At 37.5% G+C, this 16,182-nt stretch overlaps 1 protein-coding gene across 1 annotated transcript in view; it reads right to left on the minus strand.

The window, feature by feature from the left end:
• The window catches only part of ARHGAP12 (Rho GTPase activating protein 12), a 69,453-nt gene that overhangs the window by 29,627 nt on the left and 23,644 nt on the right, over positions 1-16,182 (minus strand). The window contains 3 exon segments of the mRNA XM_005423889.3: positions 6,153-6,233; positions 7,806-7,946; positions 13,030-13,293. Coding sequence (XP_005423946.1) covers positions 6,153-6,233; positions 7,806-7,946; positions 13,030-13,293 — 486 coding nt within the window.

Genomic DNA, 16,182 nt, shown 5'->3' on the forward strand with positions numbered 1-16,182 from the left:
TTACCTTGAATTCAAGTATATTTTAGAAGTTAGGATACGGGCACAGGTGATCTATATTTAAATGGTGCCTTTGATACTATCACAAGCCACAGGAGTTAACTTCTCTAACATACAACCCCACCTTGAAGGGGAAAGGAAATTCAAGTTTTACTAAACATATTTAACAAGAAAGCAAAGCAACAGTATATGGAGCTCATCAACAAAGCACTGCTAACAACTCAGGAACACTAAGCTCTATGCATCTTAGCAGCTTAAATAATTTGCATTGGTGATACAAACAGTGTTAGTAAACTGACAAGTCTTTAAAGGGAACATTTGATATTTTTGCCCTATTTTCTCACAATAGAAACTTCAAGTAAATCTTTTTTCTCAGATGTCTAAGAGGTTTTTTGTTTGTTTTATTCATTATAAATAGTAAAACACACTGGGAGGAAAGGTGATGTGGAAATAAAAAGTTTTGTGTTTCTGGGCTCAGGACAAGTCTCTACCTTTAAGATACATGAATTGGTCTGTGATGTCCAAAGAGAATCAGAGGGAGACAGAGGCACCACTTCCTACTCTGCATTGTCCGGCAGAACTCACCACCCTCCAGACCAGGCAGTGTCCACTGGCCAGGGAGAGGTGACCAGAGCAGGAAGGCTTGCCTGGTTGGGTGACACCACCCTGCTACCCTTTGCTCTGCCCCACCCAAGCTCAGTTCAAAAAGCCTTGCAGAACAGCCTCAGGTCAGTTCCCTAATGCTCTACAGGACTCCCACCTGCACAGGAGCTGCTCTCTCTCCTCCTGCATTTGCAGTATTCACCATTGTTTAACAGAAACTAGGTTGGGCTTGCCTTCCCTCAAACAAAATCCTGGTTTTACATAACCATAAGCAGGCTTTCTATGCCTAAGACTTGGTGTGATCCTGAAGACAGATCAGGCAAGGCTGTCCTCTGCAATAAAACTGACCCATTCAAGATTACACATTGCCTGGTGGGACAGCCCCTGGTACACCATGTGCCTTACCAGCATCTTCTCAGGGTGCAATGTTTGTTTCCTAACACTAAAGCTTTTTAAAACATAGACCACAACTCCACATTTACACACTACTGCTCATTGGAAATCCTCCCCAAACTCAAATTTATCCCAATACACTAACCCCCCCTATGGCACATCACCCCAGCTTGCTCCCCATTTCACTGGGAGCATCTCTTATCACACGGGGGCACATGAGCAAATTGTTCATTCTCTGACTGCACACACCAAGCAAAACAGGGATATTTTTGAAACAGTTCTTGCTGTAGTTTAAGGATACCAGTGGTGTAGATTTAGGTCACAGAGTATTCTTTTCATTGCTGAATTTGTTCAACACCTTCTCCAGCTACTTAAAGGCTTTCTTTGCCTCAGTATAAAATTTTCTAACCTTCTCAACTGGCTGAGTGATTTCTGTTTAATTTTAAACTGATACATGACATGGCTCAAGGCTCTGTCCTAGCCCAATTGTGGCTGAAACAAATGTAACACCTCCAAGTTATTTGTAGCAGTTGTCCCCATTCTTACAGAGATAGCTAAGATCTGTCAGCTTTAAGAAACAGAAAAAAGATTCTTCTTGGTTTGCGTTAGCAACATCTTCAGCCAGACAAAGGAACTGGGTGGGTTAAGGGAGAAAAGACGGGGAAACAACCAACTGAAAGCTGGCAAAGACCTGAAGTGAAGCATTTTAGACAACCTTACTGCAATCAAATTCAAAACAGCAGCCTCTAAAAACATTGTGCTATCCTAGTACCCTTTGGCACCTCATGTATGTTATTTGCAGTAGTCCCAAAAGACTGTCTGAAATAGAAGAACGTTCCTTAAATTAAAGCTGCCTCAGAACAAAACTACTTTCTAGTTCTCCTACTGTCCTTGGCTTTGAATAAGCTTTTTTGTTGTTGTGATAGATGTAACACCTATGTTACAGCTTTTGCTTTTCTTATCAACTAAATCAGTAACACATTTTTCTAAAACCTCCATAAATAAATAGGATTATTTTTACCCTTTTAAGGGATTTCATTCCCTTCCTTTCTCTAGGGAATGAAAATTTCTCTGCCACAGAATGTCAGGGTGGCAGCAGTTGGAAGCCTCAGCCACACAGAAGGAACAGAACCCAGGCAGAATGAGACCATGGGACAAGCAGCTCAAGCTCAAATGCACCAGTGACTGAAAGACACCTCTGGATAACCCACTTTGTCCACTTTGCTGTCTTGGACATCCATAGCTTCTCCTTTTAATCCTCAGGGCCACCAAGACTGCTCATCAAAGATGAAGCCCCAAGTCCTTGCTGATTGCCACAGGTCCAGCTGTGTGCCCAAGCAAAGGCTGGGAGGAGGTGGGAGCCACTAAAGCCCAGCACAAATGAGGAAGATCAGACCAGGTTTTGTGAGTAGAAATACAGATATTAAAGAGAAAGGAAAAAAACCCTGCTGCCTTCTCATACTTAACTTGGGTTTGTTTTTTTAACAACTGGATCCTCACACCAACTGAGGCTGTCTCATCTTTCACCAGCCAATCCCAAATTTGAGCACAAGAATGTCACTACTGCTAATGGAACTACCTAGTGCACTGACTTGCAGTAGACTCAAATGCCAACACACAGGGTAAACCTCAAATCCAGCAGCACAGCTCAGAAAAAGACAAATTTACCATAAAACAACCAAGTTTTATTTACACATTCTCATATTTCTTTTCCTTCACCATTTGATTGCACAATATATTCCTGACATTACCTGCCCCCTGTTTTAGTGTAATTTTTTCAGCTATCATGCTCTGAGAGTTTTCAGGTCTCCATCAGGAAAACCATCCACCAAGTACCAGAACTGAGGCCCCTGAGCTCACCCCCCATGCTGGCAGTGCACAGAGTGAATTCACAGACTGCTGCTCCATTAACACTGCCAAAAATGAAACTCCTCCAGCTACTCCTTCCTCTGTGGATACAGCAAGGAGAGCTTATGCTGCAGGAATTTGTGAGAACAACACAGACAATTTCAATATCACAGTCTGTAAATATTAACACTAAAACTGAGTTCACTCCATAGGCTTACAGCAGACACATTTTCTTCCAAAGGCTACTCTTGGATCAGTGAGCTTGCTCAGAGGAAGGCCAAGCATCATGCTCGTATGTCAGGTGTTGGCCTAGGAATGCATTTTGAAAACCTGAGAGATTTTTAATCTCTACTTTTCATTAGGTTATCCCCTATAACTCTCATTTGAGCTATTCGTTTTGATATTTATTCGACTTCCCACCCTCTTTTTGTCACTTTGATATGTTAACTATTCTTGAAACTTCAGAAATCAGGGAGTTCTTACTCCTGAGATGAGTTTAATTCCCCTCACCCTTTCTAGAGATTTCTCATTTGCTTAATTCATAAAACTCCTGTTAGAAAACTGTGTTTCTGGAATAGAGTTGTAGCCCTTTTAAAACTGAATTTACACATTACTCTTTTACTAAACAGGAAATAAACATATTTTATTATCTTTTAGTTGCTTGTTTGTTGGGTTTTTATTTTTGCTTGATTGTTTTGGTTGGGGTTTTTTTTTAATAATTGGCAAAAACCAAAAACTGAATACAGCAGAATACTGCAGATGAGAAATCTCAGCCCTCTACAGGATCTAGTAGAAACCATGATTAAAATATTATTATCCATTTTAAAGATTAATTCAGTATGTTCTTCTCTTCCATTGCAGAAAGCTGGGTCACACTCATCATGAGCCTTAATAGACTTTTCAGCAGTTGTCAAAGCTACTGCATCTGAAACATCATTTTTAGCCAGAGGCATCCAGCTATTCCTAGATGTTATTTAAATCCACATGACTGGAGGGCTTTCTGTGAGACTGTCTAAAGTAATTTGTTTTGTAACTGTCCTCCCTTCCCAACATATACCCTCACAATTTTTAACACACGTACAAGAACAGAGTGTTATTCCCAAGCATTTATAGTTAATTCCATTACTCTGAAGATTTTTGATGTCACAGTATTAGCTCAGCTAGTGTGCTATTTCCAGAAATCTCTGAACCATTCTTAGTTCTAATAAAATCCAGATTATTAAGAACCATCTAACAAAAAGATTCTACTCTTTTTCTGGTTTATAGTATTACATGACCATGTAATATTATTACATCACTTTATTTCACAAGATTCGGAAGGCAATATTTGTGCTAAATACACTGAGGATAAAAAAAAAAACCACACCAAACTGAGCAAGAGTAGGATTTTTCCTAGTAACTTACTTTTTCACTTTTTCATTTAAGCAAGTGTAACAATGCTGAGATCCTTCTATGGTTTTCTCTCACTGCTCAAGACAACTTTCAACATAGATTATTTTTCTTCAAAGCACTTTTGTGGTCTGAGTGTTTTTTAATTCATTTGTTTTAAGTACTTTATAACCAGCTTCAGCAAGACCTTTGAGAGACTAATTTTCAATCCTGTTTAATTACTCACAAGCATAACATCTTCAAATATGTAGTTACATAAACTAGCTTAATCTTTTGTTGAAGTATTTAATCTATTCCACAGCATTTAAAGCTAAAAGCCAAGATTCTGAATCTAAGAGTCAGTTGCTCATTTTCTTCTGTTAACCTTATATTTGCTGCCAGTCAAGATTTACTAGTTTCAAGCAGGAATTAAAAAGTACATTCCACCCAAATAAATCATAAGAAATAATTTTCAAGGAAAATTTCTAACATCAATATGTGATCACTTTCAGATCACAAATTACAAACCAAAGGCAATGTATCATTTTGGAAGTGGCTACTAATACAACATAACTCAGACTTTGTCTAGAATCACTAGAATAACATGCATTAATTAAACAAATACTAGAACCCACTCCCTTCTGCCTCCTAATGTACCTCAGGTAATGGTTCTGGATTACCTTTGTGACTTATTCTAATTGGATTAAAGGCAATTTGCTATTTAATTCAAATCCTAATTCAATCTATTTTTATGAAATACAATTTCTTCCAAGTCAAAACCTTCTGCACAGTACAAGTCATAGAATGAAGTACTCATGACATTATTCCCCAAAATTATTTCAATTATACATATTGAAATAATAATTGCTTCTGGTAAAACCTGGTCTATCAGATTTTAAGACTTCTAATAAATCCAATAGCTAACCAAAGCTAAACAGCTTTTAAAACCAATAGGTACAGATGATATTGTTACATTGAGACATGTTACAAAATTTAAGTTACCCAACACATCAGACTGACATAGGAGAATTCTCAAAGCTAACTCAACTCTTCAGTGCTTCAGATGCACATTCTTCTACTGACATAACAAAACAGCTTAGTATATATAACTTCATTCCTAATTTTCATGTAAATATTTTCTCAAGTATTATGAAAGCACTACCTATTAAGGTTGCTCCTTTCTAAGTGGAAGTGACTCGAGACACTGATTTTTGTACTGATGAAACAATAATGGAGAAACATGCTTTTTCATATATTTATGCATGCAGTTTTGTGTGAAACAATTTTGTAAATGGCCACAGCTTATTATGTAGTATTGAACAAATGGCAGGGAAGACATACATAACAACATCCATATGACAAATGCCCAGTTTTTTGAAGTGAATATGAGAATTAAATAGTATTAGATACATCCTCAGACTACCAAGTGTCCCCAGATCTGTCACTTCCCTACAAATTCCTATTTTCACTACAAAATTAATAAATACCAGAACACAATTATGAAGAAACTGCACCATCCTCAAAAATACCACAAAACTGCTGAAACTTTTGTTTTTCAACACTTGTTAGTATAACCACTTTGGAGGGTTCTAAAAATAGACTACAGTTTCTCAGTGAAGATTTCTCCTTTTCCTAAACAGTTCTTTACCACAGCAAAATCACAGATACTATTCTGCAGCCCTGCATAAAACCTTTGCTCAATTCAGTAAAGACACATGATCTCCTTTGACATCTAAATAAGCTAGATACATCCATTTTTCATGTTCCTGAGTACATTTTTTTCCTCTTCATAATCAGAAATTCCACAAAAATGCAATAAATAACATAGAGCAATATCTGAGTCCTCTGATGGTTAATATCTCACATTAAAGGCCTGATAGAACACATATTCAGCAAGAGGGGAAAGCCCCAAGTTGTTAAAGTTTCTTTTTTAGGTCACTCACCTTAGGTAACTCCCACTCTGATCTGGAACCATCAGCACTGTAGTAGTATGGTCTACCTTGTTCATCTGCGTGTTTTATCCACTGCAGAAAGAAATGTGATGATAGAAAATGTAATCAGAGTGACAGTCACAACAGTAAATCTCTGAGACCTGAGATTTAAAGTTAATTTTTAATTAAGTGCCATCCGCTTCAGCCGTGTCTAATGCACAACCTCCATTAACTAACTACGGTTAGATTGCAGTAAGAGCAACAGTTTTCAGCATCCTGATTTTTTTCTTCTGTAACTCCTCAGAAAAAAGTCCAGCAATATCACACAAGAGATTGTGTAAATAGATTTTTTTTAAGATGCCATATCTCATTCTTATCAACATTATCTTGTCAGTTTAGAGAGGCACAATTTTTCCATCAGATCTGCACCAGGATCTTATACATAAAATTACAAAAAAGCAGCTCAACCAGCAACTGCTGATAATATGAGAGATTTGTGCACTCATTGAGCAACTTTTTTAAAACATCAATGGAAATATGAGATGCAGTCTCTACAGAAATCATGAAGAAGACAATATAATTTATATAACCTCTACAAACACCTCCCACAGTCAAAGAAGTAAACCCATGACAACTGGGACTGGTCATGCAGAAAGAAAATAATTGTAATGAGCAAAATTCAACAAGATGATTGCAGAAAAACAGAGAAACACTCACAGCAAGACTCTTGGCTAAAGCAGGTTTCACAAGATTGCCTTTCTATAACTGTTTGTGGTAGGAAAGGCTGTTTTTTATCAATCCCAATGGAATTAAAAAAGAAGGCTGCATATTTGCTAAAACACAGGACTGTGCTTTACAGATGTTTGTCAGAAACTGATTAAAGAGAATAAAATTCTAAAACTGACAAAAAAATCTAACTATTCTGAAAATTCTTGCAAATAAGACTTGCCTAATTCAGCTCAAGAACAGGTGGTGCTATAATATAACAAAGTACTGTTTCAGTGAACTTTAGAAGTTTAAAAAACCACAAATGCAACTTCAGTGAACAACTGGAAAAATGGAGTGCTTTACAAATATAAACAAATACTGAAATTTATCCTAAGTGGGAGAAATTTTCATGGCATGCCCAGAATCACAGTAAGGTGTCAGCAGCAATTAGATAGTAAAAACAGGGCATAAATCTGCTGATATGGCTGTAGTTTAATTAAGAAGTTTGTCTACATCTGAAAGCAGTAGTGAAAAATCTCTAATAAAGGAAATTATGAAAGCAATAAAGCAGCGTTACATTCAGTTTAAAAACATCTTGACTAGAAGTCTATGTAGACAAGAGCAGCTCTTAAAAGACAGTAAGAAAAACTTTTTGGTAAGAAGTTCATTCCTGAAGTATAATCAAGAGGAAGGGGGAGGGCAGGAACTAAAAAATACATGGTATGTTCATTTAATATAATCTGACACACAACTGGAAATAAAACTTCTTCTAAATAACAAAAAACATACATAAGAAAAAAAGTCAGTTCACTTGCTAAAGCTTCATGCATATTTAAAAAAAACCAAAAGGAGCTAGTGCTGAGGTATGCTCTTCACTTTTGGAAATGTAGTTTTCATTTCTAGAAGTGAATTAGTGGAAAAGATTTAGAACACATGATGAGAAGAAGGAAAAAGTACCTTTTCATTAGTATAGTCATTGGTATATAAGGTTTGACCATGTTCATCCAACTCTTCTGACCAACCCTTTGGAGGAGAACCATACTGACTATCTGACTGGCTGTAACAAGAACTGTGGTCGTTTTCTTCTGATGAAAGATGCTACAAGTAGTCAGAAACATACAAGGCAGTTTTGAGAATGAAAGCGCTTTAAAATCTGAAAGATCAAAGATTATTTGACTAGAAAGAGAATAGTAATGAAAACAGGGAGTTCACATTTTTATATCTTATGAGAGAATGAGATGCATTTTTACAGTGCAGACAATTCAAAGTATTTTCAGAACTAGCTTTTACTGATTTCTTTTTTAATTTCCACTATATCAGATTTCACTACTCAAATTTAAACTCCAGGGGTTTTGTCTATCCAAATTTTATTCCTACAAATTTACACTACTGATGAAGAGAGTTAGCTTTAGTAATCTGCATTGCCTTAAAAAAAAAACTGGGAGCCCTGCTACCTCAGTTTTCTACCACCATCCCATCTACTACCATCCCTAATTTCATACCTAAATCCTTCTCCTTTTCTCAAATTCATCTGGAAACACAGGAGTGATTAAGGACAACTTGAAACTCCAGTTTCACCTTCTCAGATGGCAGCATTTTACAGTATTTGTCCACTGTATCTTAAAACATTATGAATTTCCACTCTCCTCCTTCCAACTCTGATGCACATGACAAAGAGCATTGCAAAAGCAAGGTCTTCCACAAGGCACAGCTAGCTGAGGTGAAAAATTGTTTCCTGAAGGTAGAAGTCAATTATTATCCTAGGAACAAGTTTGATGTGTAATGCAGAGAAAAGATTTTACACACTGAGAAAAGATTTTACACACACATCAAACTATTTCTGTTCCCCCATAAACCTTGTTCATCCCCTTGCTAACACACTGTAGGCTTATTCTAAGCATCCACTCCAAGCATCAAAAAAATCTTCCTTCTTTCATCTCCCACAACATCTCTATGCTGTGGTCTCCTGAGGAATTCTATGTAGATTTCCTTTCAGTGTCTTGGATCCTCAGCTAGCAGGAGGCAAAACATTTAAGACACTCTGCTACTCAGAAACTAATAAAATACTATGGTTCAATAACATTGGCATAAGGGTTTTGAGAAAATTTGTAAAGCAGGAGAGAGACAATTTCAATTTTAAATAGGAAAAAAACTCTCCCAAAAAAATCAAGTCTTACAAAAAATACTCAATTATCAGAAACTCCCCAGTTTTTACAAGTCAGTGGGTTTAAAGACTATATGTTTAGTGACATATCTAAATTATTTCTGTGTCGGTTTTTGGCGTTACTCTTCTGAGTACCTTACCACTTGTGTGACACACACTCCCTTAACTGACATGACCCAGTTTACCAAGCACAGGAAAACCAACAGGAAATTTTTAGACCATTATTTAAGGAACATGAAAAAATGCACATGTCCTCTACAGCTTACAGAAAGTGAGCATGTGGACTATGGATTAACCAATGCTACCTCTCTTGCACATGGGGCAATGTGAAATTCTCATCTGCCAATTCCTAACCACTGTGGGGAGGGGAGGAGAGCAGAGGGAGCAAGGTGGGGGGAGTTCTTCAGTCCCATTTTTACACTTGCAGAATTAAGACTGAAGAGTTGCCAAGGGTGCTATTGGCCCCATTTGAACTACTGTTTCACAGGATAACTATATTGTATACATGTACTTCAGTTTACATGGTTTTAATAGTTAAATATTAATTGCATTGACATATGGTATATCAATGTAGAAGACTTTGAACATTTTTATTATTACTATCTATAGAGATTATGACCTAATAATGTAATACATTGGTATTTGCCTCTTCCAAGTAATTCCTGATACTGAAGAAACACCCTACACAGGTAAAGCTAAACAGAGGACCTAAAAATGAAAATTGTCCTAGAAGAACCTCTGTTGTATGGAATGGGAATGTGTCTATCTGCATGACATCCATATAATAATAGTTTAGATGCTGCACAGTTTAACTCATATCCTGTACATTTGCAGACCTAAACTTCAACAAAATTCCTGAGTTATTACAAATTTGACCAAGCCAAGGCACTCCTTGTTCCTCAGCTGTCAGGAACAGCTGCTAAAGCTGCACCAACAGGGTTTAGAGAACACTGACTAAGCCTTGTTCCTCAGCTTTCAATTTCACTTTCAACACTTTTTCAGCATTAACTGCCTATATGTTTTTTACATATTGTCCATGCTTTATCTCAAGTCTCATCCCCAGTTACACTATACCACACTTAAATAAAGCCATCCTAAGCAGACAGGTGCCCAACCTAGTACCTTATAAGAACTATGCTGTGGCATTAAAGAGAATTACAGAAAAGGTCCCCCCCAGCATTGCTTCTATTGTCATTCTTGGCTTTTTTCTGTTTACACAGAAAGTTCCTGGGGGCAGAGACCAGTTCATCACCATGCATTTACTAGGAACAGCTACCTGTGTCCCTTCTGTCACTTAACCCTTCCAGCTTTTAACATTACTACTACTTGTGAAAGTGAAAATAATCAGGAAGAATACTAATTAAGGAAGCTACTATCCCTTTATTATGATTTGCTTATATTAAAACAAAAAACATGGAGTGAAATGACATTCTGGACATTATTTAAATCTAATTTTGAAATTCAGTTAAAACCCACTGCTTTTCCACAGCTGTTGGGTAATTTGTGGATGTCTCCTTCACATTATGATCTCCTATCCAGGTATTATGGGATTGTCTTCTCTGATATTGTGACATCTCATTCCTTTTACAGTTCAACTTAATTAAATCACTTCACTTGACAAATTCCTCCTAGCTACTGTTAAGCACTCCTTCCTCAGATACATCAACAAATCACTGCCTCTAATACATTTTATCTGTAATTCCAAAATCTTATAAACTTTCTTACAGGCCCTGTCCCCAGGAGTTCACTGCTTCCCCATATCCCATCCATGCAACATATAACATCCATTTAACAGTCATGACCTACTACTGTTTTCTTTGTGCCATGTCTGTGACCAGCTACTTTAGCAAATAAGATACAATTCTGCCCCCTGTTAATTATCCAATAAAATTTGATTTCCTAATCACAAAGTTCAAAGACCAACTCTAAACTATGTCACGTTTCATATATTACTCATATATTAGAATAGCTGATCTCTCCATTCTCATTTTTACATCACCTTCCATTTTCCTACCTAATACAACACAAGCTCCTCTGAGGACAAATTAGCAGAAACTAGCTTTTAATCCTTCTGCATGTACTCTTTTATTATTAAAAGAGTATAACTCAGGCTAGCATAAAAACCAACTTATAATTATTAAGATATATTAGCTCTAACTTTGCCTAATCAGACAAAATTTGAGATGCCCTACATTTTCCTGTAGCTCAGGATTGGATCTCAATTTTTACTTTATATTGGATTAAATACCCAGAGGTTCCAAAAAGGAACACGACAGTGGAGTGTGAAGCATGTTCCAAAATGCAGAAGAGAAAAGAAACAAAAGGAAAGAGGGGTGGGGGGAAAGGCAGCTTCAAAATCAAAACATGACTGCTGGTAAGTGGATTGACATGACCATGCAATGTGTATCTCTCCCTAGACCCATGTTTTGATAATCCAGGCAAGACACAAATTACCTAAGGAGCTTATGCTACTGGAAATACAGACTTAATGTCTAGTTAAAAATCAAAACATGTATCTCCACTGGTCTCACAAAGACTGAAAACTTGATAGACATAACTGCCTGATGGCCAACTTGTGATACCTGAAGCACCACAAATAAACAGAAGAACTGAGATGAAAGAAGTTATGGGCAATTTTAAAAAAGTAAATTAAAAATCAAGCATTCCAAAGATGCAACCATGTGGTGAAGTGATGGTACAGATGTATGAGTAGGAGTCACAGGGATTGCTTGCAGATGGGGAGGGAGAAAGAATTCTTGCAATCCTTCCATGAAAAGAAGGAAGAACTACAACAATGAGAAAACAATTACCAGGAGACGGAACTACAACAGTGAGAAAACCATTACCAGGAGATGGAACTACAACAATGAAGAAACCGTTACTAGGACAAGGAGAATCACTACCCAAAAAAAGCAATTGGCTTACCCAGACTAAAACCAGTCTTATCCAGCAAAAGGACAGTCAGTGATAAATTAAGAGACCATCACCAGAGATACCAAAGAGACAGGCATAAACATTCCATCTGTTTGCCTGTTGCTGCCATTCACCTGAGGCAAGAAAATTTGGCTATTTAAATGCTTGTGGATGTCACAGTTGCTGCAAAGGCCAGTGCCAAAGGAAATGAAAGGTTTCCATCTCCCTCTCTTGACTGTTCCTGTTACTACCTTTCCAGAGGTAGACTTCTGACAGGCTTCCAGCATTCACAAAATTTTGAGCAGTCCACAATTCAATTTTAAAACTAAACTCTGGTTTTATGGCTCAGAGATAAAACCTTAGCTTAGCATATACAGAGACACTATATATAGTTGTTGGAGAAAATCCACAAAAAATATATATATATTTGAAAAGGGAATATAGAAGTGAAATATGTAGAAGATTTTTTGATAAATATTTGCTTTCTCTTTCCATCAGGAAACTGGTTAACCTCAGTACTGTTTGGACACAAGAACACTATTTTAAGCATATCTAAATAGTAATATCCATCTCCCAACTATTCCTTTGCTTTATCTGAACCACTGCAGTTCAGATAAACACACTTCACAATCAGACTTTCCCTAGCAACTGGCTGCACAGAATAAACTGGCACCTCAAATATTAGTCCAAATCATCTTTTAACATAAATAACTTCACAGTAAGCTTCAACTATCTCAAGCAAGGTCAGCAGCAAAGCTTTACCAAAAGGCTTTGCAAAAGCAGAACTTTTACATAATGAAAAAACTCCATTGATATACCTAAAGAATATGTTCGTGGTCTGAATGGAATCTAGTCAAAAGTAGCAGTATCTGCTATGGGGCTGTTTTTACAGGCATTTTTACAAGTTGCTACTCTTCCACACAGTTCATGTACACAAAAGCAACTCACGAGTGAAACTGTTGACCACTTCATACCAAGACACATAACCAAAAAGACAAAGGAAGACACTCCTTGATGCCTCAAAACCAAGAGATACCAAATTCCACAACAAAAGACCATTCAAATGCATTACATCTCATTGCTTTTGATCTCAGAAGGAACTACCTCATGATCTGCATGGCTCTGGGAATCCCCTTTATTAGTGCTTGCATCTCGGGCCCACCGCGGAGGTTTCCAGGTTCGCTCCTGTGATCCTCTGTTGTAGTAATAACAGCGTCCTGTCGTATCTTTATGGGTTTCCCATTCCCCATTTATTTGGACTGGAGCACTTGTAGGTAGAGGTGGAAGTGCAGACTGAGATATTTTCAGTTCTTGCAAGTTAGCATAAACTGGTGAATCAGGCCTCCCTTGGCTTGGTGGAGTAGTTGGCTATTGAGAGAAGAAATGCACTGTTAACGAGCAAATGAATTTTCGAATGCTCCCTTACAAATCAGAATGCAGTAGTAAAACAAACCAACAAACTCCTTCTTTTGTTGTTAAATACAAAAGCACAAAGGACAGCCCTAAAATGCTGGGGTATAAGAACATTAGATTCTTAATTCTAAGGTAGATATCACAAGCTATTTTTATTTAATACTGAACCAATTTTTCAGCATTCCTCCTGATGACAGCTGATAATTATGTCTTACAGTGGATTTGAAATACACCGGAATCATCATCAAAAAATTATATGCTTGCCATGCTTTGCTGAAAAACTTCAGCTTTACAGCTCAAGTATTGCTCAGAAACTGTAAGTAATGTGATCTTGTTGAAGACAATACATAGCATTTCTGAGATGCCACTTGTTAGGCAAAGACTGTTCCCCAACCTTTCCGCCTCACTGTTGATACAGTGATGGTGAATGTAAAGCAGCACTTTTGCATTCTCAGCAAGGTCTAAACAGGCAGCTCAGTTAGAAAGACGAGCACAACCTTGCGAATAAGAAATTCTGAAAAACACCTGGACAGTTCACCTGTATGCCTTTTCAAACATGCTTATCTGAAATTACTTTAGGAAACATCACCAAGTATTTGAATTACCCCTCTCTTCTTGTAGAAATTAAGTGGATATTCTTATCCACCTGATTTTGTTCACATACGCGCACAACAGTAGAACAACAAATACCCATAAGAAAACAAAACACTAATGACAATTGCTTATTAATAAATAGTTTGCTAATGTGACAGACAGCAGAAATTATGGTTTGAAGACCAAAGAACTTAATGAAATCACAAGTACTTCCAAATGAGCCCCTACAGTGTTTAGGAGAGAAATAAAGCCTCAGATGTTCAATTTTTAAAGCCTAATACAAACACGCCATGCAGAGTGTAAGAGCATGTGTTTTCACAAGAACTGTGATTATGAGATTGTGAAAGCAGCTAGTTATTAAACCAAATGAAAGAGTTTCCTAGTAATGCACTGCCATTTTTGTATTTTGGGGTACAATATTAGGTATTCTAATGGAAAAACTATACAATTTATACCATCCCCTTGGTTTTAATTGAGCTGCTTTGCTGTAGGCAAGTCCTTGTGCCTCCTGCTGCTACTGCATTTACATAAAAGATCTTTTATAAGGTACTTTTAAACATTAAAATCATAAGATGCTAATCTAGGCCACATCTAATCATAAATTATTAGGGTTTGCTCAGGCAAGACAGCATATCATACCACACAATCAGATATAAACTGATTGCACCATAGGTAGAACCAAATATGGGCAATATCCACAACCAAAGGGGGAAACAGCTAGAGAGGAACTTAATGAGATTATAACGGGCATGGACTTGTTTTGCGTGCCTTTAAAAGAGACAACACAGCTTACCAGATATAGCAAGTACAGTACATCTCAGGCAAACCACAAGTGCTGAAAACAAAAAAATTGCAGCACTGGTAAAATCTGAAAGCCAAAACCAATCAGTATCCTCCTATACCTGATTCAAAGGAAAAAATCTGCTACAAAACTTGATAACAGTAAAAGGATATTTTTCTACTATCCAAGTCACATGTGTTGACTTTTTGTTTTGTTTTATTTGGTTTGGGTTTTTTTTTTTTTTGTGAAAAGGGTAGAACAATTGTCTTTGATAGAGTTGATCTTGAGAACCCTAAGGGTATAAACAACACTACTGTGAATGAAGATCACCCTACTGTTTTCAGGGATGAACCAATTCCCTGTGATGTTGGGGCAGCAATCTTGACGCCCCCTCATTCAAGGGCACCATTTCTGCCTTGCTGTCCAAGAGCCTGCAGAGCTGCACCTCCCACGTAAACCACAGGGTTTGTCATTGAAATGACACCACAGAACGCACAAACCTCCTGCTCCTCCCTCTCTTTTAAGGAAGTGGCAAAAGTGGCACCACCAAGCAGCCTGGCTGCTGCCAAGGGAGGCTGGTGGCTTGCACAACCCTCACCTCCTCCTGAAATTCCTCTTCCACACAAAGCAATAAGGCAGCTCCTCTGTCTGACCCACATTTAACAGCTACTATTTTGTTTTAATTAAGACAGCTAAGTGCCATACCTAAAAGAACAGTTGTATGTATTAATAAAAATGTTTTCCAAATAGCCTGAAACACGGAATGCTTGGTATATTTTTGCTTGGAATGTTTTCTCAAGCAGTAGGAATATGGCTCAGAGGCTTCACACGGAGGTTTTCAACCATTCCAGCATTAAAACCAGCACAACTCCAGATGAAACTGCAGGACATGGATGTGCTCAGCCAATACTGGGAGCTCACAGCCAAAGTACTGCCACCTAACTCAGGCAGCATACGAGCTATGTTTAAAACAGTAACACGATATGAAAGTGTAAATGAGGGATTTTCTTCTGAATGCTTAGTGCTTCCAAACTAAAATACCAATTTCTGGTTTTCAAGGAGAAGACAGAATTTTTCTCCTGAGCAGCAAACAGACAACTAGCAGTCCTGCCCAGCCAGCCCTCCAGCTACTTTCGTTCCCTGCTGATTTCTCTTCTGACAGATTTTTCAGGGAGAACTGCAAGATTTTTGAAAGACATCTGGAAATTACTGCTTTCAGTGAAGCATTAAAAAAAAGCAAAGCCACCAATCTGACTGTAACACACAGCTTAGCTCATAAGTACGTCTTTGAGGGATGTGACTTTGTTATCAGGATCTATTTTTAATAACCTTGCAGCACACAAGGAAACTTCCTCATACCCTGAGCCACATGATGAGGTATCTTGTTTTGTCTAGGATTTTGCTCAGTTCAACAGCACTCAACCTTAACAAGGCTAATTTTGTCAATATCTTATTTATTGGTAAGAAAA

The sequence above is a fragment of the Geospiza fortis genome, unplaced genomic scaffold (genome assembly GCF_000277835.1).
Source record: "Geospiza fortis unplaced genomic scaffold, GeoFor_1.0 scaffold75, whole genome shotgun sequence".
Classification (NCBI taxonomy): domain Eukaryota; kingdom Metazoa; phylum Chordata; class Aves; order Passeriformes; family Thraupidae; genus Geospiza; species Geospiza fortis.